Genomic DNA, 25652 nt, shown 5'->3' on the forward strand with positions numbered 1-25652 from the left:
GGTGCTGGGAATATTCTGTGTGCCAGTCACATGGTTACCTCTACTTTTTGAAAATCCATTAACTGTATCCTGTGTACTTTCCTGTATAATATGTTATAGTTCAATAAAAATTTATTAAAACAAAACAAACAAAACCTTTAAATAATCTCTAAATTAAGATCACAAATGCAGCTGCTCCTAAGGGGCTAGGCAGCTAACATAATATTTGAATCTAGTTGGTATAAGAGTGATGGGGCCAGTGGTAGATTAAAGTGAGCATAAAGCACTAACGTATGTTTAAAGACAAGAAAAAGGTGTGGGGCTTCCCTGGTGGTGCAGTGGTTAAGAATCCTCCTGCCAATGCAGGGGACACGGGTTCGATCCCTGGTCCAGAAAGATCCCCTATGCTGCGGAGCAACTAAGCCTGTGCGCCACAACTACTGAGCCTGTGCTCTAGAACCTGCAAGCCACAACTACTGAAGCCCACGGGCCTACAGCCCGTGCTCTGCAACGAGAAGCCACCGCAATGAAAAGCCCATGCACCGCAACGAAGAGTAGCCCCAGCTCACAGCAACTAGAGACAGCCCTGCATGCAGCAATGAAGATCCAATGCAGCCAAAAATAAATAAAATAAATTTATTTTAAAAAAATGTTGGAAATCTTTCAGGCATATATAGCAACATCCCTTCTATTCATCACTCAACTTAAAAAGAATAAAACATTACTAATATAGTTGAAACCCTCTGTGTAGCCTAATCCAACTAAATCTCTTCCATCCCGGAGTTAACTACTATCCTGAATTTGGTGTTTTATCATTCCTATTCCTTTTAAATAATTTTACTATAAATGTATCCCTCAACAGTATGTAGTATTATTTTATGAGATTCATCCATGTTAACACATGTCACTCTACATCCTCTTATATAGACTGCTTTCTAAACTGGTATAATTACTTTTCGGAGAAATTTGAAAAACTCCAGTAAACTTCAATTTATGTACATCATGCAACCCAGCAATTCTCCTCCTGAGAATTATACCTAGAATAGAGAATATTTTGGATGAGTACAAAGACATGTGCAAGAATTCATCATATCAGCATTATTTGCAAACAACTGAAAACTGCCTAAATTTCCATCGACATAAGAAAGGATAGATACATTTGGGCATATTTAGATAATGCAATAGTATACAGCACCATATATGAAACTGAAATCATGTTTGAGTGTGAGGCGACAGTTTCTGACAGTCTGCATTAACACGTAAAACCCGGTATTTACATCATTAAGTCAATTTTGACAATACAATATTTTATCTAATATGGTTCATATGTAATATTTTAATCGATTATAATCCAATTGAGAGAACACACAGCAGACTATTGTTTTGATTACATTTAATATGTAGCTCTTCTTTTAGATTATCTTGTGAGAGTAATATGCTATACATTTACAATAGCCAAGACATAGAAGCAACCAAGATATGCATCGATAGAGGAATGGATAAAGAAGATGTGTGTGTGTGTGTGTGTGTGTGTATATATGTATATATATATATATATACATATATACACACACACACAATGGTCTATTACTCAGCCATAAAAAAGAATGAACTAATGCCATTTGCAGCAACATGGATGGCCCTAGAGATTATCATACTAAGTGAAGTCAGTCAGACAGAGAAAGAAAAATACCATATGATATCACTTATATGTGGACTCTAAAATATGATACAAATGAACTTATTTACAAAACAGAAACAGACTCATAGGCATAAAAAACTTATGGTTACCAAAGGAGAAAGTGGGGGGGAAGATAAATTAGGAGTTTGGGAGTGGCAGATGCAAGCTACTGTGTATAAAATAAACAACAAGGTCCTACTATGTAGCACAGGGAGCTATATTTAATATTTTTAAATAAAGTATAATGGAAAAGAATATGAAAAAGAACATATATACACACACACACATATATATAAAACTGAACCACTTTGCTGTACACCAGCAACTAACACAAGATTGTCAATTAAAAAAGAAAATAATGTACTATATAAGAGCACTTTCCCTTGGGCTGATGAGGTCAGTGCCTTTTGGAATGTGCCAACCCAAGGCATGACATAAAAACACCAGTGAATCAATAGTTTCAAAAGTGTTTCACCTTTTAAAGGCTATCAAAAAGCTTCAGCCCTTATTACAGGAATATGGACAGAAAAAAAGGCATGTATTTTCCTTAAGATTATAAGGATGATCTCTAACATGTAATCAAGGTTTAAAAGGTTAGATAGGTAACCAGACTCACTAATAAATCTTAAAATGTATTCCACTCCCAGCTAAAGTTTGGCATCAAGGGTTTAAGATTTGGCTATGAGTATTTAAGAGTTTTCTCACACACTTAAAAATATACTTCATTTCTCTTGGGAAAGCTAAAAGCAGGTCAAAATCATGGGCCACAGCTTCTATGAGATGATTAGTTTCACAAAGGAGAAAGTATATACCCAGCCTATTACACTGATCACTTTTCCCAGTGAGAAGTAAATAAGAGAGGTGTACTTCCCCAGCTCATTTCATAGGTGAATAAGATGAAACAAGAAAATTAAGACTTGTGCAAGGTTACACAAGTATAGATGATTATACTTAAGTGCATCGCTGCCTCTGGAAAATATTAATTAAAAGCACACAAATAGTGGCCAAATAGCTTTATCTTTTTTTTTTTTTTTTTGCGGTACGCGGGCCTCTCACTGTTGTGGCCTCTCCCATTGCGGAGCACAGGCTCCAGATGCGCAGGCTCAGCGGCCATGGCTCACAGGCACAGCCGCTCTGAGGCATGTGGGATCTTCCCAGACCGGGGCACGAACCCGTGTCCCCTGCATCGGCAGGCGGACTCTCAACCACTGCGCCACCAGGGAAGCCCAGCTTTATCTTTTTACTGGACAACATACTGTTTCACAACCATGGTTTATCAACTGCCTTTCAGATCACCTGCCATTTCTGGGCTGGATCTTGTCTGCTAACCCTATGGTAAGTCCCTTGGGAAGATGAGATAAGATTAACACTGAGGTGTTCGGCAAATCTCTAGGGAGATTACTTATTCAGTCAGCTCTATAGCTGCCAAGGCTAACCAGACTTCACTTCATACCATTCAGTCCAGTGGTGCTCAACTATGGGTGCACATTGGAATCACCGGGGATTTAAAAAGTATTGAAGCCTATGACTTATTTCCTGAGATTCTGAATTAATTGCTCTGGGGTGCAAGCCCAGTCATGGGGAGTTTTCCCTTTATATTTTATTATGAAAAAATTTAAATATACAGAAAAATTGAAATGTGCATACACCTGCCATTCAAATTCAACCATTAACATTTTTATACTTACTTATCATATATCCATCCATCATTTCCTGTATCAATCTACCAAACTATTTTCTTTTTTCTTTTTTTAATGATTCATTTCAAAGTAAATGGCAGACATCATATACTTCCTAGCATGAAGAGTTTTTAAAATTCCCCAGGGGAGCCTACTGTGTAGGTAAGGCTGAGAACCACTAATTTAGACTTCAGTGTTTCTACTGAAGTTGGTTTAAGGCAGGTCTACCCTTATTAGTGGCAAGCTTCCTGCTCTGAGGACACTTTAGGGACAAAACTCACATGGAGTGAAAGAACAGTATCATCTCATGCACAAGTCAATTCTATTGCCTTGCCTCTCAATTTCCAGGGTTATTTCTTTTTAGGAATGTTATAAAAATTCTGCAAAAAGGAAAACATATGCGATGGAGGGAATCAAGATGGTGGAGTAGGATGATGCTGAGCTCACCTACCCCTACAAACAAATCAAAAACACATCTATATGTGTAGCAGCTCTCAGTGAAAACAAACTGGAGACTGGCAGGAAGATGTCTACAACCAAGGCTGCAAAGAAAGATCCACAGAGTTTGGTAGGAAGGGAGAAGTGATCAGGTCGGGACCTATGTCCCTAGTAGGGATACAGAAGAGGGGATATCACAGGTTCAGAGATCCTCCCTGGGGATTTTGGGGCTTGAACCACATATTAGGAACCCCAGTCCTGGGGACCAACAATGGAAAGATGAATCCCACTAGCTGGTTTGAAAATCAGTGGGACATACCAGAGAGCTGTAAGAACCTGAGACTCCGCTCCTGAAGAGTGCACACACGCTTGCTTACTCCCGGGAACAAGGTAGAGGAAACAGATTAAAAATGGCCTGGGGCTCTGGCCGGTTTCCCAAGACCACCCCAACAGCTGCCCTAGCCTGCACGGATGCCAGCTCCAGCCCCTCTTGCTGTGGAGCAGCTCCCCACTAGGTAAAGGCTGCCATTGTCAAGGAGGATAAGCACTTGGGGGAGATGGAACAGTTCAGACTGGGCCCTGCATCTGAATAGGGTGAGGGCAATCATTACCAGTGTGTGCAGAAGTGGTGGGGCAGGAGCTACCTGGAACTCCTACTGACGTGCTGGGACCATCCCAGTGCATACCCCAGCCCATGCCAGGCACCTACTCTGGACCCTTTTGCTCTGATGCAGCTGCCCACTAGGGCAAAGGCTGCCATTGCTGGAGGGGAGAGGGAGTGCACACTTAAGAGGGAACAAAACCAGCCTGGACCTGACCCTTAGGGCTTCTGCTCCAGCACCTTGATGCCTGACCCTACACCTGATAGGGTGGCTACAGCCATTGAGCAGAGGAGAAATGCCAGCTCACACCTGGCTCTGGCTCTAGCCCCTCCATCTCTGGCCCTACCTCCCACTAAGGTGGTAACTGCCAGCACACCCTGGGGGAAGATGTAACCTGTGCTCACTTCAGATTCAGCTCTCCCAACAAAGCCACTGGACACGAGCAGACTGTACAGGGACACTCCCACACAAGGACACCCCTTTAAGTTTGGGATAAGTAACTTTTACCTAGAGATACAGAAAGTAAAACAAAATGAGAAGATAAAAGAATTTATTTCAAACAAAAGAACAAAAAACACCCCTGAAATAACAACTAATGAAATAGAGATAAATAATTTACCAGATATAGAGGTCAAAGCATTAGTAATAAGAATGCTAACTGAACTTGGGAAAAGAATAGATGAACAGAGTAAGAATTTTAACAAGGGACTAGAAAATATAAAAAAGAACCAGTTGGAGCTGAAGATGATAATAATTGAAATGAAAAGTACACTAAAAGGAATTAATAACAGACTAGGAGATACAGAAGAATGCATAAGTAATCAGGAAGATACAATATTGGAAATCACCAATTCAGAAGAGCAAAAAGGAAAACAAATTTTAAAAAATGAGGATAGTTGAAGGAACCTCTGGGACAACATTCCCATTTTAGGGGTCCTAGAAGGAGAAGAGCAAGAGAAGAAGGTTAAAAATGTATTTGATGAAATTATGGCTGAAAAAAATTATTCCTGAGGATGAAGAAAGAAACAGATTTCTAGGTATAGGAAGCACAAAGAGTTCCAAAAAAGATGAACCTAAAAAGACCCACACCAAGACATATAATTAAAATGGCAAAAGTTAACGAGAGCATTTTAAAGGCAGCAAGAAAAAAAAATAAAGAGTAACACACAAAGGAACTTCCATAAGGCTATCAGCTGATTTTTCCATAGAAACTTGGCAGGTCAGAAGGGAGTGGCATGATATATTTAAAGTATTGAAAGGGAAAAACCTACAAGCCAGAATACTCTACCCAGCAAAATTATTATTCAGAATTGAAAGAGAGATGAAGAACTTCTCAGAGAAGCAAAAACTAAGAGAGCTCATCTAACTGATGTTACAAGTGTTAAAGGGTCTTCTCTAAGTGGAAAAGGCTACAAGAAGAATTTATAGGAAAGGAAAATCCCACTAGTAAAGGCAAATATAAGATAAAGGTTGTGGATCAACTACTTAAATAAGCTAGTACAAGATTAAGAGACAAAAATTATAAAATCAACCATAACTACAATAAATAGTTAAGGGATAGACATGAATATGTAAAATATGACATTGAAAACACAAAATGTGGGGGGGGGATAAAAAATGTAGCTTTTAAAAAGTGTATAAATGTATCTGAACTTAAATGACTAATGGTTTAAAATAAGCACATAAAGTTCTAGGTCAACATATATGAACTCCACAGTAACCACAAATAAAACACCTACAATAGATACACAGAAACTAGAGAAAAGAATACAAGCACACCACTAAAGAAAATCATCAAACCACAAGGGAAGTAAAAGAAGAAGATAACAGAGAAGAACTATAAAAACAACCAGAAAACTAATGACAAAATGGCAATAAGTACACACTTATCAATAATCACTTTAAATATCAATGGGCTAAATGCTCCAGTCAAAAGACATAGGGTGGCTGACTGGATAAAAATGAAGACCCATCTATATGCTGCCTGCAAGAGACTCATCTCAGAGACACACACACAGCCTGAAAGTGAGGGGATGGAAAAAGATAGTTCATGTAAATGGAAGAGGAAAAAAATGCTGAGGTAGCAATACTCATATCAGACAAAGTAGACTTTAAAATAAAGTCTATAACAAAAGACAACAAACAGCATTATATAATAATAAAGGGATCTGTACAAGAATAGGATTAACTTTCATTAACATATATGTACATAAAACAGGTGAACCTAATCAGGAGCATCTAAACATATAGAGCAAATATTAACAGACATAAAGAGAGAAAATGACAACAATACAATAATAGTATGGGACTTTAACACTCCACTTGTATCAATGGACAGAAAATCAATAAGGAAACAGTGGTCTTAAATGGCACATTAGACCAGTTGGACTTAATAGATATCTACTGGACTTTCGTCCAAAAACAAGAATACACATTCTTTTTAAATGCATATGGGGGTTTCCCTGGTGGCACAGTGGTTGGGAGTCCACCTGCCAATGCAGGGGACACAGGTTCGAGCCCTGGCCTGGGAAGATCCCACATGCCACGGAGCAACTAAGCCCATGTGCCACAACTGCTGAGCCTGCGCTCTGGAGCTCGCATGCCACAACTACTGAAGGCCGTGCACCTAGAGCCCGTGCTCCACAACAAGAGAAGCCACTGCAATGAGAAGCCTGCGCACCGCAATGAAGAACAGCCCCTGCGTGCCACAACCAGAGAACGCCTGCACACAGCAATGAAGACCCAATGCCGCCAAAAATTTTAAAAAATAAAAAATAAATAAAATTTAAATGCATATGGAATGTTTTCCAGGATAGATCACATGCTAGGCCATAAAACAAGTCTCAACAAATTTAAGAGAACAGAAATTATATCAAGCATTTTTTTATGAACACAATGGTATGTAACTAGAAATCAACTACAGGAAGAAAAATGGGAAAACCACAAACATGTGGAGACTACACAACATGCTATTAAAACCTATGGGTAGGTAAAGAAATCAAAGAGGAAATCAGAAAATACCTTGAAACAAATGAAAATAAAAACACAACTTTCCAAAATCTACAAGATGCAGCAAAAACAGTCCTAAGAGGGAAGTTTATGGCGACACAGAACTACCTCAAGAAAAAAGAAAAATTTCAAATGAACAACCTAACATACCATCTAAAGGAATTAGAAAAAGAACAAAGCCCAAAGTCAGCAAAAGGAAGGAAATAATAAAGATCAGAGAGGAAATAAATGAAAAGGAGACTAAAAAAAAAACAAAAAAAAAACACCAATAGAAAAGATCAATGAAATTAAGAGCTGTTTTTTTGAAAAGATAAATAAAATCAATAAGCCTTTAGCCAGGCACTTTAAGAAAAAAAGACAGAGGACACAAATGAACAAAATAATAACTGAAAGAGGAGAAATTACAACTGATATCACAGAGGTACAAAAAAACATCAGAAGAGAATACTATAAACAGCTATATGCCAACAAATTGGAAAACCTAGAAGAAATGGATAAATTTCTAGAAACATACAATCTTCCAAGACTGAATGAGGAAGAAAGAGATAATCTGAACAGACTGATCACTAGTAGTGGAATTGAATTAGTAATCAAAAAACTCCCAGCAAACAAAAGTCCAGGACCTGACAGCTTCACAGGGAAATTCTATCAATAACAAACATATAAAGAAGAGCTGATACCTATCCTTCTCAAACTACTCCAAAAAACTGAAGAGGAGGGAACACTCCCAAATTCATTCTATGAGCCTACGATTATCCTGATACCAAAATCAGACAAAGACACCACACAAAAAGAGAAAATTACAGGCCAACATCTCTGATTAATATAGTTGCAAAAATCCTCAACAAAATATTAGAAAACTGAATTCAACAATTATAAAAAGGATTATATACCGTGATCAAGCGGGATTTATTCCAGGGATGCAAGGATGGTTTAATACCTACAAATTAATCAATGTGATACACCACATTAACAAAAGAAAGGATAAAAATCACATGATCATCTCAACAGATGTAGAAAAAGCATTTGACAAAATTCAACAAACATTCATGATACAAACTTTCATCAAAGTTGGCATAGATGAAACATATCTCAACATAAATAAAGGCCATTTATGACAAACCGACAGCTAACATCATACGCAATGTTGGAAAGCTGAAAGCTTTTCCTCTAAAATCAGAAACAAGACAAGGATGCCTACTCTTCCCATTTATATTTTACACAGTATTGGAAATCCTAGACACAGGAATCAGACAAGAAAAAGAAATAAAAGGCATCAAACTGGAAGGGAAAAGGTAAATCTGTCACTATTTGCAGATGACATTATACTTATATATAAAACCCTAAAGTCTCCACCAAAAAATTATTAGAATAAATTAATTCAGTAAAGTTGCAGGATACAAGATTAATATACAGAAATCTGTTGCTTTTCTATACTCTTACAATGAACAATCACAAAGAGAAAGCAAAACAATCCTGTTTAAAATCACACCAAAAGAATAAAATACCTAGGAATGATCTTAACCAAGAAGGTGAAAGACCTATACTCTCCAAAACTATAAAACACTGGTGAAGGAAATTAAAGATGATATAAGGAAATGGAAAGATATCCCATGTTCACAGAAATTTTGGTAAAATGTCCATACTACACAAAGCAATCTACAGATTTAATGCAATCCCTATCAGAAACGCATGACATTTTTCACAAAACTAGAATAATCATAAAATTTATATTGAACCACAAAAGATCCTGAATAGCCAAACCAATCTTGAGAAAAATGAACAAAGTTGGAGTTCACATATGCTCCCTGACTTCAGACTATACTACAAAGCTACAGTAATCAAAATAGTACGGTACTGGAATAAAAAGAGACACATAGATCAATGGAACAAAACAGAGAGTCCAGAAAGAAACCCACACATATATGGTCAATTATTTTACAACAAAGGAACCAAGAATATACAATGGGAAAAAGGTAGTCTCTTCAATAAACTGTGTTGGGGAAATTGGACAGGCACTTGACAAAGAAAGAAAATGGACCACTAATTTATACCATTTACAAAAATTAACTTGAAATGGATTAAAGGCTTGAATGTAAGACCTGAAACCACAAAACTCCTAGAAGAAAACACAGAACACTCTTTGACATACATTGTAGCAATCTTTCTTTGGTTCTTTCTCCTAAGGCAAAGGAAACAAAAGCAAAAATAAAACAAATGGGACCTAATTAAGCTTAAAACCTTTTGCACAGCAAAGAAAACCATTGACAAAATGAAAAGACAACCTACTGAGTGGGAGAAAATGTTTGCAAATGGAATGACTGATAAGGGGTTAATATCCAAACTACATAAACAGCTAATACAACTCAATATCAAAAAACCCAAACACCCCAATTAAAAAAATGGTCAGAAAACCTGAATAGACATTTCTTCAAAGAAGATGTACAGAGGGCCAACATGCACATGAAAAGATGCTCAACACTGCTTATCATCAGGGAAATGCAAATCAAAACCACAATGAGATATCACCTCACACCTGTCAGAATGGCTATCATCAAAAAGACCACAAATAACAAACATTGGCAAGGATGTGGAGAAAAGGGAACCCTAGTGCAATGTTGGTGGGAATGTAAATTGTTGCAGCCATATGGAAAACAGTATGGAGGTCCCTCAAAAATCTAAAAATAGAACTACCATATGATCCAGCAATTTCTCCCAAGTATATATCTGAAGAAAATGAAAATACTAATTCAAAAACCCCAATGTTCAATAATAGTGGGGGACTTTAACACCTCACTTACACCAATGGACAGATCATCCAAACAGAAAATTAATAAGGAAACACAAGCGTTAAATGACACAATAGACCAGATAGATTTAATTGATATTTATAGGACATTCGATCCAAAAACAGCAGATTACACTTTCTTCTCAAGTGCGCATGGAACATTCTTCAGGATAGATCACATCTTGGTTCACAAATCAAGCCTCAGTAAATTTAAGAAAATTGCAAAGATCAATAAAACTAAAAAGCTGGTTCTTTGAAAAGATAAACAAAATTGATAAACCATTAGCCAGACTCATCAAGAAAAGGAGGGAGAGGACTCAAATCAATAAGATTAGAAATGAAAAAGGAGAAGTTAGTTACAACAGACACCGCAGAAATACAAAGTATCCTAAGAGACTGCTACAAGCAACTCTATGCCAATAACATGGACAACCTGGAAAAAATGGACAAATTCTTCAAAAGGTATAACCTTCCAAGTCTGAACCAGGAAGAAATAGAAAAAATGAACAGCCCAATCACAAGTAATGAAATTGAAACTGTGATTAAAAATCTTCCAACAAACTAAAGTCCAGGACCAGATGGCTTCACAGGTGAATTCTATCAAACATGTAGAGAAGAGCTAACACACATCCTTCTCAAACTCTTCCAAAAATTGCAGAGGAAGGAACACTCCCAAACTCATTCTATGAGGCCACTATCACCCTGATAACAAAACCAGACAAAGATACTACCAAAAAAAGAAAATTTCAGACCAATATCACTGATGAATATAGATGCAAAAATCCTCAACAAAATACTAGCAAACAGAATCCAACAACACATTAAAAGAATCATACACCATGATCAAATGGGATTTATCCCAGGGATGAAAGGATTCTTCAATATATGCAAATCAATCAATGTGATACACCATATTAAAAATCTGAAGAATAAAAACCATATGATCATCTCAATAGATGCAGAAAAAGCTTCTGACATAATTCAACGCCCATTTAAGATAAAAACTCTCCAGAAAGTGGGCAGAGAGGGAAATTTCCTCAACATAATAAAAGCCATATATGACAAACCCACAGCAAACATCATTCTCAGTGGTGAAAAACTGAAAGCATTTCCTCTAAGATCAGGAACAAGGATGTCCACTCTCACCACTATTATTCAACATTGTTTTGGAAGTCCTAGCCACAGCAATCAGAGAAGAAAAAGAAATAAAAGGAATACAAATTGGAAAAGAAGTAAAACTGTCACTGTTTGCAGATGACATGATACTATATAGAGAAAATCCTAAAGATGCCACCAGAAAACTACTACAGCTAATCAATGAATTTGGTAAAGTTGCAGGATACAAAATTAATGCACAGAAATCTCTTGCATTCCTATACACTAATGATGAAAAATCTGAAAGAGAAATTAAGGAAACACTCCCATTTACCACTGCAACAAAAAGAATAAAATATCTAGGAATAAATCTACCTAGGGAGACAAAAGACCTGTATGCAGAAGACTATTAAGACACTGATGAAAGAAATTAAAGATGATACAAACAGATGGAGAGATATACCATGTTCTTGGATTGGAAGAATCAATATTGTGAAAATGACTATGCAACACAAAGCAATCTACAGATTCAATGCTATCGCTATCAAATTACCAATGGCATTTTTTATAGAACTAGAACAAAAAATCTTAAAATTTGTATGGAGACACAAAAGACCCTGAATAGCCAAAGCAGTCTTGGGGGAAAAAAATGGAGCTGGAGGAATAGACTCCCTGACTTCAGACTATACTACAAAGCTATAGTAATTAAGACAATATGGTACTGGCACAAAAACAGAAATATAGATCAATGGAACAAGATAGAAAGCCCAGAGATAAACCCATGCACCTATGGTCAACTAATCTATCACAAAGGAGGCATGGATATACAATGGAGAAAAGACAGTCTCTTCAATAAGTGTTGCTGGTAAAACTGGACAGCTACATGTAAAAGAATGAACTTAGAACACTCCCTAACACAAAAATAAACTCAAAATGGATTCGAGACCTAAATGTAAGACCGGACACTATAAAACTCTTAGAGGAAAACCTAGGCAGAACACTCTGACATAAATCACAGCAAGCTGTTTTTTGATCCACCTCCTAGAGTAATGGAAATAAAAACAAAAATTAACAAATGGGACCTAATGAAACTTAAAAGCTTTTGCACAGCAAAGGAAACCATAAACAAGAAGAAAAGACAACCCTCAAAATGGGAGAACAAATCAACGGACAAAAGATTAATCTCCAAAATATATAAATAGCTCATGCAGTTCAATATTAAAAAAACAAACAAACAACCCAATCCAAAAATGGGCAGAAGACCTAAATAGACATTTCTCCAAAGAAGACATACAGATGGCCAAGAAGCACATGAAAAGCTGCTCAACATCACTAATTATTAGAGAAATGCAAATCAAAACTACAATGACAGGGCTTCCCTGGTGGCGCAGTGGTTGAGAGTCTGCCTGCCGATGCAGGGGACACAGGTTCTTGCCCCAGTCCGGGAAGATCCCACATACCATGGAGCGGCTGGGATCGTGAGCCATGGCTGCTGAGCCTGCACGTCTGGAGCCTGTGCTCCACAATGGGAGAGGCCACAACAGTGAGAGGCCCGCGTACCGCAAAAAAAAAAAACAAAAAAAAAACCCCTACAATGACATACCACCTCACACCAGTTAGAATGGGCATCATCAGAAAATCTATGAACAACAAATGCTGGAGAGGGTGTGGAGAAAAGGGAACCCTCTTGCACTGTTGGTGGGAATGCAAATTGATACAGCCACTATGGAGAACAGTATGGAGGTTCCTTAAAAAACTAAAAATAGAATTACCATATGATCCAGCAATCCCACTATTGGGCATATACCCAGAGAAAACCATAATTCAAAAAGACACATGCACCCCAATTTCATTGCAGCACTATTTACCATAGCCAGGTCATGGAAGCAACCTAAATGCCCATTGAGAGACAAATGGATAAAGATGTGGCACATTTAAACAATGGAATATTACTCAGCCATAAAAATGAACGAAATTGGGTCATTTGTAGAGACGTGGATGGACTTGGAGACTGTCATACAGAGTGAAGTTAAGTCAGAAAGAGAAAAGCAAATACCGTATATTAACACATATATGTGGAACCTAGAAAAATGGTACAGATGAACCAGTTTGCAGGGTAGAAATAGAGACACAGATGTAGAGAACAAACGTATGGATACCAAGGGGGGAAAGCAGCTGGGGGGGGTGGTAAAAAAAAAAAGAAAAAAAAAGAATTCTTTTTTACACTTCAAAAAGTTAAACATGGTCCCGAATAGGAATATCTACAGAAACAGAGAGTAAATTAGTGGTTGCCAGAGGCTAGGGAAGGGGAGAATGGGGAATGACTGCTAGTGGGTACAGGGCTTCTTTTTGTCACGATGAAAATGTTCTGGAATTAGACAGTGGTAATGATTCCACAACTTTGTGAATGTACTATAAACCACTAAATTTTACACTTTAAACGTGAATTACATCTCAATAAACCCATTATTTTAGGGGGAAAAAACCCCCAACCTTCATAGCAGCATTATTTACAATAGCCAAGATATGGAATCAACCTAAGGGTCTATCAACAGATGACTGGATAAAGAAGATGTGAGAATATATATATATATTCTCTCTCTATATATATATATATACATATACATACGTGTACGTATATATACACAGACACACACACATATATATATATAGAGAGAGAATATTAGTCAGCCATAAAAAGGAATGAAATCTTGCCATTTGCAACAACATGGATAGATCTGAAAGGTACTATACTTAGTGAAATAAGTCAGACAAAGAAAGACAAATATTATATGTTAGCACTTATATGTGGAATCTAAAGAATAAAACAAAGCAATGAAAATAACAAAACAGAGACAGACTCACAGAAATAGAGAATAAACTAGGGGTTATCAGTGGGGGAAAGGAAGGTGGGAGGGGCAAAACAGGGGTAGGGGATTAAGAGGTACAAACTACTATGTATAAAATAAACAAGCTACAAGGACTGATTATTCAGTACAGGGAATATAGCCAATATTTTATAATAACTTTAAATGGAATATGATCTATAAAAGTATTGAGTCACTCTGTTGTACACCTGAAACTAATGTAAAACTGTAAATCAACTATACTTCGATAAAGAAAGAGAGAACATAGGCTTTCTACATTGGCAGCAAATGACCATGCATAAAATAATTATAATAAAGTTTTATACTGTCACAGAATGAGCCTTGGCTTCACAATTTTAGGTTTCCGTATTATATTATAGGTGTGTAAATAGAAGTCACCTGGATTTGAATGAGGGACCAAACTTAGGGAGGCTTAAAAACTTGTCCAAAGTTATAGAATTAGTAAATGACAGAGCTAAGTCCTCTCAAAATCCAGCAAAATTTAGCTTGACAACTGGCATTAAGAAATTAGAAAACAAAAATCAAAAAACAAAATCTCATACCTGTAGTCTTCCCTTTTCATAGACCAGTTTATTTTTACTCTCAGTAATTTTTCCCAAGACATTTTCCACCTGCTGTTGGGCAAGCTGATAAAGCAAACACAGGTATCAGTACCTCTAGGCATAGAATGAATAATCATTTTCTTTCTTAAACAAGTATTTATACCCTTACTATTTCTAAAGTTATGAATCCAGGATTCATATTTATTTGCTACTGCTATCTCTTAGTCTGTCTTTAGACAGCTGATCATAGTGTAATATGAAACATGTAGAGAGACTGCTAATGAAAATATGAGTGTCTTAGGACTCACTGTTGTTCTTTGTTTCCTAATTCTGTTTTTGTTATGTCAAGTATTCCTTTGTAGTTGCAACCTAACCCAGATGTGGGGTGGTTTTATCAGTGGTTGCAGATATGCAGTTTGAGGATTATATGCAGTCGGCCCTCTGTATCCACAGGTTCCACATCCACTGGTTAAACCAACTGTGGATCAAAAATATTCAGGAAAAATTAATTTCCAGTAAGTTCCAAAAAGCAAAACTTGAATTTGCCACACACGGGCAACTGACAACTATTTAAATAGCATTACATTGTGTTAGGTATTATAAGTAATCTAGAGATGATTTAAAGTATATGGAAGGATGTGCATAGATTATATGCAAATATCCCACCATTTTATATAAGGGACTTGAGCATCCACAGATTTTGGTATCTGGGGGGTCCTGGAACCAATCCCCCACAGATACTGAGGGATGATTGTAGTTATTTAAGACAATGGGAGCTACAAATGATCACAACCATTTGGTCAATAACAGACACCTCAGTTACCATAATAAAAGGCAGTAAAAAAAGAAAAAAAAAACTGAAAAAAAAACCAAAAGAAATGTTTGTCGGAAACTCCAACATTGTTTGATCAAGTACTCAACATAATGTTATCTAGGACAAACATTACTGAAGTCTCTATATTTCATGAAATTACATATTTAATCATTCAAACAGCCTTTAATAATGAGAGGTTTTTGTTTTTTTTTTTTTTTGGCGGTACGCAGGCCTCTCACTGTTGTGGCCTCTCCCGTTGTGGAGCACAGGCTCCGGATGCTCAGGCTCAGCAGCCATGGCTCACGGGCCCAGCCGCTCCGCGGCATGTGGGATCTTCCTGGACCGGGGCACAAACCCGTATCCCCTGCATCAGCAAGCGGACTCTCAACCACTGCGCCACCAGGGAAGCCCTGGGATTATGTTTTGATCAAGCCTTCAGCAGAAAATATATGACAAGGATGGCCAATAATGCTACAAAAACAAAGCTACACCATAACCATAAAAGCTGAATTATTTAAAACTTAAAATTCAGTTCCAAGTCCTATAAATCAAGGTGCCCAATGTGCTGCAAAATGTAGGTATAGCTTATAAAAAGTCAAGAGCCAGATTTAACCAAAAATATGCTAGCTATTACAAATAAAAACACTCAAAAATAACTTTGCTTGCCTTCTTGGAATGTGGAAGGCTTTTTATTTTTTTAAATAACTTGGATAGTCTGGGTCTCTTATAAAATGTGTCCAAGAATTTTTAAAATAATGGCACTTTTTTCCTCAATAACATTCCCTCTTTTAGGCAAAGGCATAAAGAATTCTATTACTCTTTCAAATACACTTTTAAAATAATTTCCTTTTTGCCACCCAAGGGAACACTAATGCACTGATAAGTGAAAACTAAGAAAAATCAAAATGTGATACTGTTTGACACAAAGTCACTTATTTAAATTTATGACAAACAAAAATAAATTGTTCCAGTTGCTAAAGGAAAGTAGATGTTAAGGCAGTAACTTAAATTACTGTTTTCAGATTATTTAAATAGGCCCTGTACTTAAGAAAATTGGTGGAACACCAAAAATTAGAGAGAGACCACTTAAATGAGTGAATATCTCAGATTCTGAGTTGTGGAATGCAGAACTCAATGTAACCTTTGCTTAAATAATCTTGGCAATATACTATAAAAATTATTAATATACAGAGCAAAACAGAAACTGGAGAATCACCTGAGAAACAGCATACAAAGAAAAATGCTAATGGTTAGAATATACATTTTAACTCAAGCACAAAAACATCACTCCTTGGAAAAGCAGGAAGCTAACACAGAAAGAATTATCTTAAGATATGAAAGGTAGGTTGACAAGGATCAACAGTAAGCCACAAAGTGATCTCTAAAATAATTTTAAAAATCTGGGTAAACTCTAAAAGCTAGCAGAAGCTGTTAGAAGGATACATAAAACCAAGAGATGGTAGCATCTTGGTAAAGCTGTTTTATAAGTAGATTGTTAAGTACGAATTTTATTCAAAATGTTTAACAACCAGTATGACATAGCCCCCCCCCCCGGAAATGGAACCAACTGTCACCCTCACAAGTATACACTGACTGAATGTCACCCTAGTTTTAAGAAATACTACATTTAATACATTGTTTAATTTCAAGTCATTATAATCCTAGTTGTGTATGCAACTAATTCTACTTCTGTCTGGTGCTACCATTTGAAAATGTATGTTTAAAATACAAATGAGAAGTGGGGCAAATAGTCAGTTAACTTGAATCCAGGAATAGTAACCTTCTCACATTTGGATCTTTTCTCATTGTGTTTCCCTGCATGACTGCCTGTGGTAACGGACTTAAATTACACCATTATTCATAGCAAACAGACTTGTGGTTGCCAAGGGGGAGGGGAGAATGGGGGTGGGAGGGAGTGGGAGTTTGGGGTTAGCAGATGCAAACTATTATATATAGAATATATAAACAACAAGGTCCTACTGTATAGCACAGGGAACTATATTCAATATCCTGTGATAAACCACATGGAAAAGAATATTTAAAAATATAAAAGTATAACCGAGTCACTTTGCTGTACAGCAGAAATTAACACAACATTGTAAATCAACTATATTTCAATAAAAATTTAAAAATTACACAGTCATTAAAGGCTGAAATGGCAAACATAAACCTAAAATTAGGAAGTGTGAGAAAAAGAAGAAATTATATTTATACAAGTATACTGTATATGTTGGCCCTGTGAGGGGCACTTTACTCGCAGTATGACATTTAATCCTCACAGCCTGGTAAGACAGACATGACCCTCTTTGTGCTCTACCCAATCAACATTTCTTAAACACCTATTATGTATTAGGCGTTACGGTAGGCAAGGGAGTATACAGATGAATAACTACTCTTCTTGCATTAGAAGAGAGTGAAGGCAGATGCATAAGCAGGTCAATTTCTAACTTAGCAGTTAGAAATGTAGTAACTATTTTGATATCGGTTTGCACAGTAGAACCCCACAGTTAGGGCAGATCCCCTTGGTGCTGAAGGCCATAGAGGTTAAGAACTTGCCCAGGTCACACAGTAAATGGAGCTGAGTATTGTAACCAGGTCTGAATTTAAATCTGTGGTGTGGCATACACAACACACATTCATATGTATATCTCTAAAAATCAGTAAGAGGTTATACTAGAGGGTAGTTTTTATTGAGAATTTCAAGTGTTAATTCTCAACGAACAATAGGTTTAATGACATTGCTCGGATTGAAAAAAAAAAAGTTCTTAACCTCTTTCCTCAAGACTCATACAGCCAAGTGAAGCACTTCCAGGCAGGTTTGGTCAGAGAAGATTCTATGCATAGACATATAAGCTGGAATTGAGGTATGGGATATCACTGGGAGACCTTAATCAAGAGATGCTGTGGACAGGCAAGAATCAACACTGAGCAAATCACTCGCAAGACCCGTCAAAGTCACTAATAGGATAAGGCCACAGGCCTGCTCACTGGCAGTAGAGGCATGAAAGAATCATGCAGACTGAGATATGGTCTTCCAGAGAGACCCAAACCAGGTGGGTGGATAAGCCCAGCTGAGGCCTGGCCAACAGGAAAGGACATGGATGAATCTTTAATCTTGGGGGAGGGAGGCGTGGTTTGAGACAATACCAGGAATTAGAGCTAATGCACCTTGTTGCTCTGATAGGAACTTACAGGCTTTCTTCTGAGACAGTTGAGATACTAAGAATTCAATAAATGTTAGAATGCTCTACATGCTTTACATGTATTAACTTACTTAACCTCAACAACCTCCTAATAATAGTATGATTATCCCCATTTTCAGAGATTAAGAAACTCAGGCTCCGAGAGGTTAAAGATCACACCCAAGGTCACAGCCAAAATTGAAACATAGATAGTCTGGATCTAAAGCCATGAAAATGTAAGAGTATTTATACATATATTTTTAATTTTTATTTATTTATTTATTTTTGGCTGTATGGGGTCTTCGTTGCTGCGCACGGGCCTTCTCTAGTTGCAGTGAGCGGGGGCTACTCTTCATTGGGGTGTATGAGCTTCTCACTGCAGTGGCTTCTCTTTGTTGCAGAGCCTAGTCTCTAGGCATGCGAGCTTCAGTAGTTGTGGCATGAGGGCTCAGCAGTTGTGGCTCGTGGGCCCTAGAGCGCAGGCTCAGTAGTTGTGGCACATGGGCTTAGTTGCTCCGTGGCATGTGGGATCTTACTGGACCAGGGCTTGAACCCGTGTCTCCTGCATTGGCAGGCAGATTCTTAACCACTGCACCACCAGGGAAGTCCCAGGATTTAGATTTAGTCTCTGTAATTTTTTACAGTTGAAGTAATGAGCAGCTTATGACAGAGTTTGAAAGAATTTAGTTCAGATTAAGGCAGACTTCACAACAGGGCCTTCTTTGGAATTTTGAAAGATGATTTGCATGTTATAGAAGCAATGGCTAATTCTTTCTCAAGTATTCAGAAGCACATGGAAAACTTATTAGCTGTTTAACATAACAATCATCTCTTTAAATCTCCTTCATCCGGAGATGTTTTAAGAATTCTACCATTTATTTGTAATGGACTGACCTTGTCAAGTAGCTTTTAGGAATCGAACTTACTATTGATTTCCTAATGGATGGAACTGTCAGAAAGAGAAAAAAAATACAAGTTTGTTCCTCACAATTTATGGAAAAGAAAATATTTTAAAACGTTAGAAATATTGGTGCTTTTCAGCATTATAGATCATCTGTGTAGGCAGACATTTAAAGGCTGTCTTAAACTCTTGTTTTCCTAAATCCTGTATTGTCTGAATACCATAGGGCTCTCTGACATATTTAGCCTGCATTATTCAGACTTGTGATAATTATCAAAAAAAAAAAAAATGAAGGAAACCCATCTCCTGATTTCTGATTGTTTTTCAAACTCATAGTCATTAGTTGCTACTTTAGACTGACTTTTTATACCCCCAATGGTAATCAGAAGTTGCTTGCTCAAGTTCTAGGGAAGCAATTTGATCTGCCAGTTGCTTATTCTTTTCCTCTAGAGTCTGCAGGTTGCGGGTTAATGCATTTATGCCTACCTTTAGAAGAAAAAAGAGAAAAGAATTCTATGCCAGATCCAAAAATATTATCTTGTTTTTTTTGTTTGTTTGTTTTTTTGCCGTACGCAGGCCTCTCACTGTTGTGGCCTCTCCCGTTGCGGAGCACAGGCTCCGGACGTGCAGGCTCAGCGGCCACGGCTCACGGGCCTAGCCGCTCCACGGCATGTGGGATCTTCCCGGACCGGGGCATGAACCCGTGTCCCCTGCATCAGCAGGTGGACTCTCAACCACTGCACCGCCAGAGAAGCCCTTATCTTGTTTTTAAAATGACATTTTTAACTGTAAAATAAATGGTATCTTATGAATATGTTTCCCTGCTTTTTTTAGTTGTCTTTAGCAGGAGAGTTATTACAAATTGCATAGTGTACATTTACTAGAAGTGAAAGTCCTTCTGGTACTTGGTACCTATTTATATATTAACTCGAGCATATAAATATAGAGGCAAAAATACTCCAAAAAATATTAGCAAAATGAATCCAGCAATATATAAAAGGATAACAAATCAGGACTAAGTGTAGTTTATTCCAGTAATACAAGGCTTGTTCAACATTCAAAATTAATTACTATAATTCACCACATCAATAGACTATAGAAGAAAAACCATATGACCATCTCAATAGACACAGAAAAAGCATTTCACAAAATTGAAATTAATTTATGATAAAACCCCAGTAACCTAGAAATGAAAGGGAACCATCTCTATGTGATCAATTATGTCTGTAAAAACCTACAACTAATATCAGTATTGGTGGAAGACTGAATGTTTTCCCTTAAGACTGGGAAAAAGGCAAGGATATCTGCTCTTGCCATTCCTATTCAGTATCATATGGGAGGCCTTAGCTGGTGCAACAAGGTTAAGAAAAAGTAATAAAAAGCATAGAAATTGGCAAGGGAGAAATAAAACTGTCTCTACTTACAACAGACATGATAGTCTACATAGGAAATCCCAAAGAATCTACAAAAGAAATCCTAGAATAAGTGAGTTTAGTAAGGTTGAAGGATACAAGGTCAAATCAATTGTATTTCTATATATTAGCAACAAACAATTGGAAATTGATATTTCCTAAAAGTTCCATTTATAACAGCACCAAAATCCATGAAATCCTTAGGTACAGATCTAAGAAAAAATATGTCCAATATTTGACATGCTGAAAATTACAGTATGCTGACAAGACAAATCAAAAGCCTAAATAAAATGGAGAGACATACTGTGTCCCTGTATTAGGAAGATACAATATTGCTAAGATGTCAATTCTCTCTAATCCCAATTTAAATTGTGTGGGATATTTTACCAGTGTCCACCCTTTGGTGGGGTCTAGACTGTGAGGCTAGAAAAAAATGCCCTGTAAGAAATGCTAAAGGGAGCTCTTCAGGCTGAAATAAAAGGGGATTAGATAATAACTGGAATCCACATAAAGAAATAAAGGGTACCAGAAAATGTAGCAACATAGGTACATGTAGAAGACATATAAATATGTAGTTTTTGTTTGTAACTCAGTTATCTATAAATCAAAAATATATAGTAAAAGAAAGGTTAAGGGAATTAAAATAGTGCACCAGAAATATCTACTTAACACAAAGGAAGGCAATACTGGAGAAACAGAGGAACAAATATCACATAAAACATATAAAAAAATAGTAAAGTGGCAGATGTAAGTCCTACCTTATGGGTAATTATGTTAAATATTAATGGATTAAACACTCCAACTAAGAAGCAGAGACAGGCAGAATAAATTTTTTAAAAGACCCAACTGTATGCTGTTTATAAGAGACACACTTTAGATCCAAAGACACAAATGGGTTGAAAATAAAAGGATGGGAAAAGATGTATGATGTAAACAGTAATCTGAAAAGAGCTGGAGTGGCTACACTAACATGAGACAAAGTAGATATTAAGACAAAAATCTGTGAGATAAAGAAGGACATTATAGGGTTTCCCTGGTGGCGCAGTGGTTGAGAGGCCGCCTGCCGATGCAGGGGACACGGGTTCGTGCCCCAGTTCGGGAAGATCCCACATGCTGCGGAGCAGCTGGGCCCGTGAGCCATGGCCGCTGAGCCTGCGCATCCGGAGCCTGTGCTCCACAATGGGAGAGGCCACAACAGTGAGAGGCCCACAAACCAAAAAAAAAAAAAAAAAAAAAAAGAAGGATATTATATATTGAAAAAAGGATCAACCCATTAAGAAGATAACATTTATAAATGCATTTGCATCTAACAACACAACCCCAATGAAACAAAAACAATACCGCAAAAACTGACAGAATTGAAGGGAGAAATAACAATTCAACACTAACAGTTGAAGACTTCAATATCCCTCTTTCAATAATAGGTGGAACAGTTAGATGATCAATGAAGAAACAGCTGATGACTTGAACAACACTATAAAGCAACTGGACCTAACAGACATCTTTAGAACACTCCGCCAAACAATAATAGAATACACGTTTTTCTCAAGTGCACATGAAGCATGCTCTAGGATATACCACATGTTAAACCATAAAACAACTCTCAAATCTGAAAGGACTGAAATTATATAAAGTATGTTCTCCAACAACAATGAAATAAAATTAAATGAATAAAAGAAGGAAATTTGGAAAATTCACATATATGGGGAAATCAACAACATATTTCTAAATAATCAATGGGTCAAAGAGGAAATTACAAAGGAAATTAAAGAATATTTTGAGATGAATGAAAATGAAAATATAACATGATAAACAAAATGTATGGTATGCCGCTAAAGTGGTGCTTAGAGGGAAATCTGTAGCTGTATAAACTTATATTTTAAAAAAGAGAAATATCTCATATCAATAACCTAAGCATCCATCTTAAGAACCTAGAAAAAGAAAATTAAACTCAAAGCAAGCAAAAGGAAGAAAATAAGGATTATAGCAGAAATAAAACAGAGGCTAGAAAAACAATAGAGGAAATCAGTAAAACCAGAAGTTGCTTCTTTGACAAGATCAACAAAATTGACAAACCGCTGTGGTATTAACCAAGAAAAAAATATAAAGAATACACAAATTGCTAAAATTAGAAATGAAAGAAGAGACATTGTATTGAACTCCCAGAAATTAAAAAGGGGCTACTATGAACAACTGTATGCCAATAAATTACATAGCCTAGATGAAATGGACAAATTCCTAGAAAGACCCAAATGACTAAAACTCAAAAACAAAGTAGAAATATGAATTGAACTATAACAAATAAAGAGACTGGATCAATAATAATAATAATTAAAAACAAAACACTCCCCACAAAGAAAAACCTAGAACCAGATGGCTTCCCTGTTGAATTCTACAAAACACTGAAAGAATTAACACCAATCCCTCACAAAGTCTTCTTAAAATAGGAGAGGGAACACTATCAAATCATTTTAAGAGGCCAATATTATTGAATACCTTGATACCAAAACCAAAGATGTCACAAGAAAAAAAAAAAAAAAACTATGGGATAACCCTTATTAATATAGATTTTTAAATCCTCAACAAAATAATAGCAAGCCAAATCAAACAACATATGAAAAGGATTATATACCATGATCAAGTGAAATTTATCCCCCAAAGGAAAACTTGGTTCAACATTTGAAATCAATCAATGTAATACACCTTAGTAATAGAATAAAGGACAAAATCCACAAGATTATTCCAACAGATATAGAAAAAGCAACTGAACAAGTTCAACATATTTTCATGATAAAAATTCCCAACAAACTAGGAATAGAAGGGAATTTCTTCATCCTGATCATGGGCATTTAGGAAAAGCACACAGCTAACATCATACTTAATGGTGCCAAACTGAAAGCTAACCCTCTAAACTCAGGAACAAAACAAGGATGTCTGCTCTCATCACTTCTATTCAACCTCTCATGGCTGGAGGTTCTAGCCAAAGCAATTACACAAGAAAAAGAAACAAACAGCAACAAATTGGAAAGGAAAAAATAAAACTATCTCCATTTGCAGATGGCACAATCTTATATAGAGAAAATATATACTCTATTGTTAAGATCACAATACTCTCCAAATTGATCTACAGGATCATACAAACCCTATCAAAATCCCAGCTCCTCTTTTTTTGCATAAATGGAAAATCTGATCCTGAAATTCATATAGACATGCAAGGATCCAGAATAGCCAGAACAATCTCAAAAAAAATAAAGTTGGAGGGCTCACACATCTCAATTTTAAAACTTATTACAAAGCTACAGTAATCAACACCATGTGGTACTGGCATACGTACAGTCATATATATCAATGCAATGGAATTGAGAGTCCAGAAATAAGCCCATACATCTATGGTTAACTAGATTTTGACAAGGGAGCCAAGATCATTCAATAGAAAGAACAGTCTTCCAACAAATCGTCCTGGGATAACTGGATATCCACAGGCAAAATAATGAAGTTAAACCTCTACCTCATATCACATATAAAATTTAACACAAAATGGATCAAAGACCAAAATGTAATCTGTAAAACTATAAAATTTTTAGAATAAAAAATGGGTGCAGGATGACAGTTGCAAGATGGGGGAGTAGAAGGACATGAGCTCACTCCTTCATACAAAAACACCAAAATCACAACTAACTGCTGAACAACCATAGAAAATAAAACACTAGAACCTACCTAAAGAGATACCCTACATCCAAAGACAAAGAGGAAGCCACAACGAGATGGTAGGAGGGGCACAACTGCAATAAAATCAAATCCCATACCCACTGGGTGGGCGACCCACAAACTAGAAAGTAATTATACCTGAAAAGGTCTCCCACAGGACTGAAAGTTCAGAGCCCCATGTCAGCCTTCCCAGCGTGGGGGCCTGGTAAGAGGAGGAAGAGCCCCCAGAGAATCTGCTTTTGAAGGCCAGCAGGGTTTGATCGCAGGAATTCCACAGGACTGGGGAAACAGAAACTCCACTCTTGGAGGGCACAGACAAGGTCTCATGTGCACCAGGACCCAGGGAAAAAAAGCAGTGACTTCATAAGAGACTAGGCCAGACCTACCTGCTAGTATTGGAGGGTCTCCTGGAGAGGCAGGGGAGGTGATATGGCTCACTGCAGGTACAAAGACACTGGCAGCAGTAGTTGTGGGGAGTAATCATTAGCATGAGCACTCCTGGAGGCTGCCATTTCCTCCCAATGACCTAGCCCCACCCAACAGCCTGTAGGCTCCAGTGCTGGGACGCCTCAGGCCAAACAACCAACAGGGTGGGAATACAGTCATACCCATCAGCAGACAGGCTGCTTAAAGTCTTCCTGAGCATGGCCCTGCCCAGAGGGACAAGAACCAGCTCTACCCACCAGTGGGCAGGAACCAGGAAGCCTGCACAAGCCTCTTAGACAGCCTCATCCACCAGAGGGCAGACAGCAGAAGCAAGAAGAACTACAATCCTGCAGCTTGCGGAATGGAAACCACAATCACAGAAAGTCAGACAAAAGGAGACGGCAAAGGAATATATCCCAGATGAAAGAAAAAGATAAAACACCAGAAGAACAACTAAGTGAAGTGGAGATAGGCCATCTACCAGAAAAAGAATTCAGAGTAATGATAT

General features: G+C 37.2%; 1 protein-coding gene across 1 annotated transcript in view; it reads right to left on the reverse strand.

Moving 5' to 3' along the window:
- Positions 1-25652, reverse strand: part of CCDC150 (coiled-coil domain containing 150) — a 92238-nt gene that overhangs the window by 26967 nt on the left and 39619 nt on the right. Inside the window, 1 exon segment of the mRNA XM_082631344.1 lies at positions 14702-14785. Coding sequence (XP_082487470.1) covers positions 14702-14785 — 84 coding nt within the window.

Source organism: Mesoplodon mirus, assembly GCF_964341445.2.
Source record: "Mesoplodon mirus genome assembly, chromosome: 8".
NCBI lineage: Eukaryota > Metazoa > Chordata > Mammalia > Artiodactyla > Ziphiidae > Mesoplodon > Mesoplodon mirus.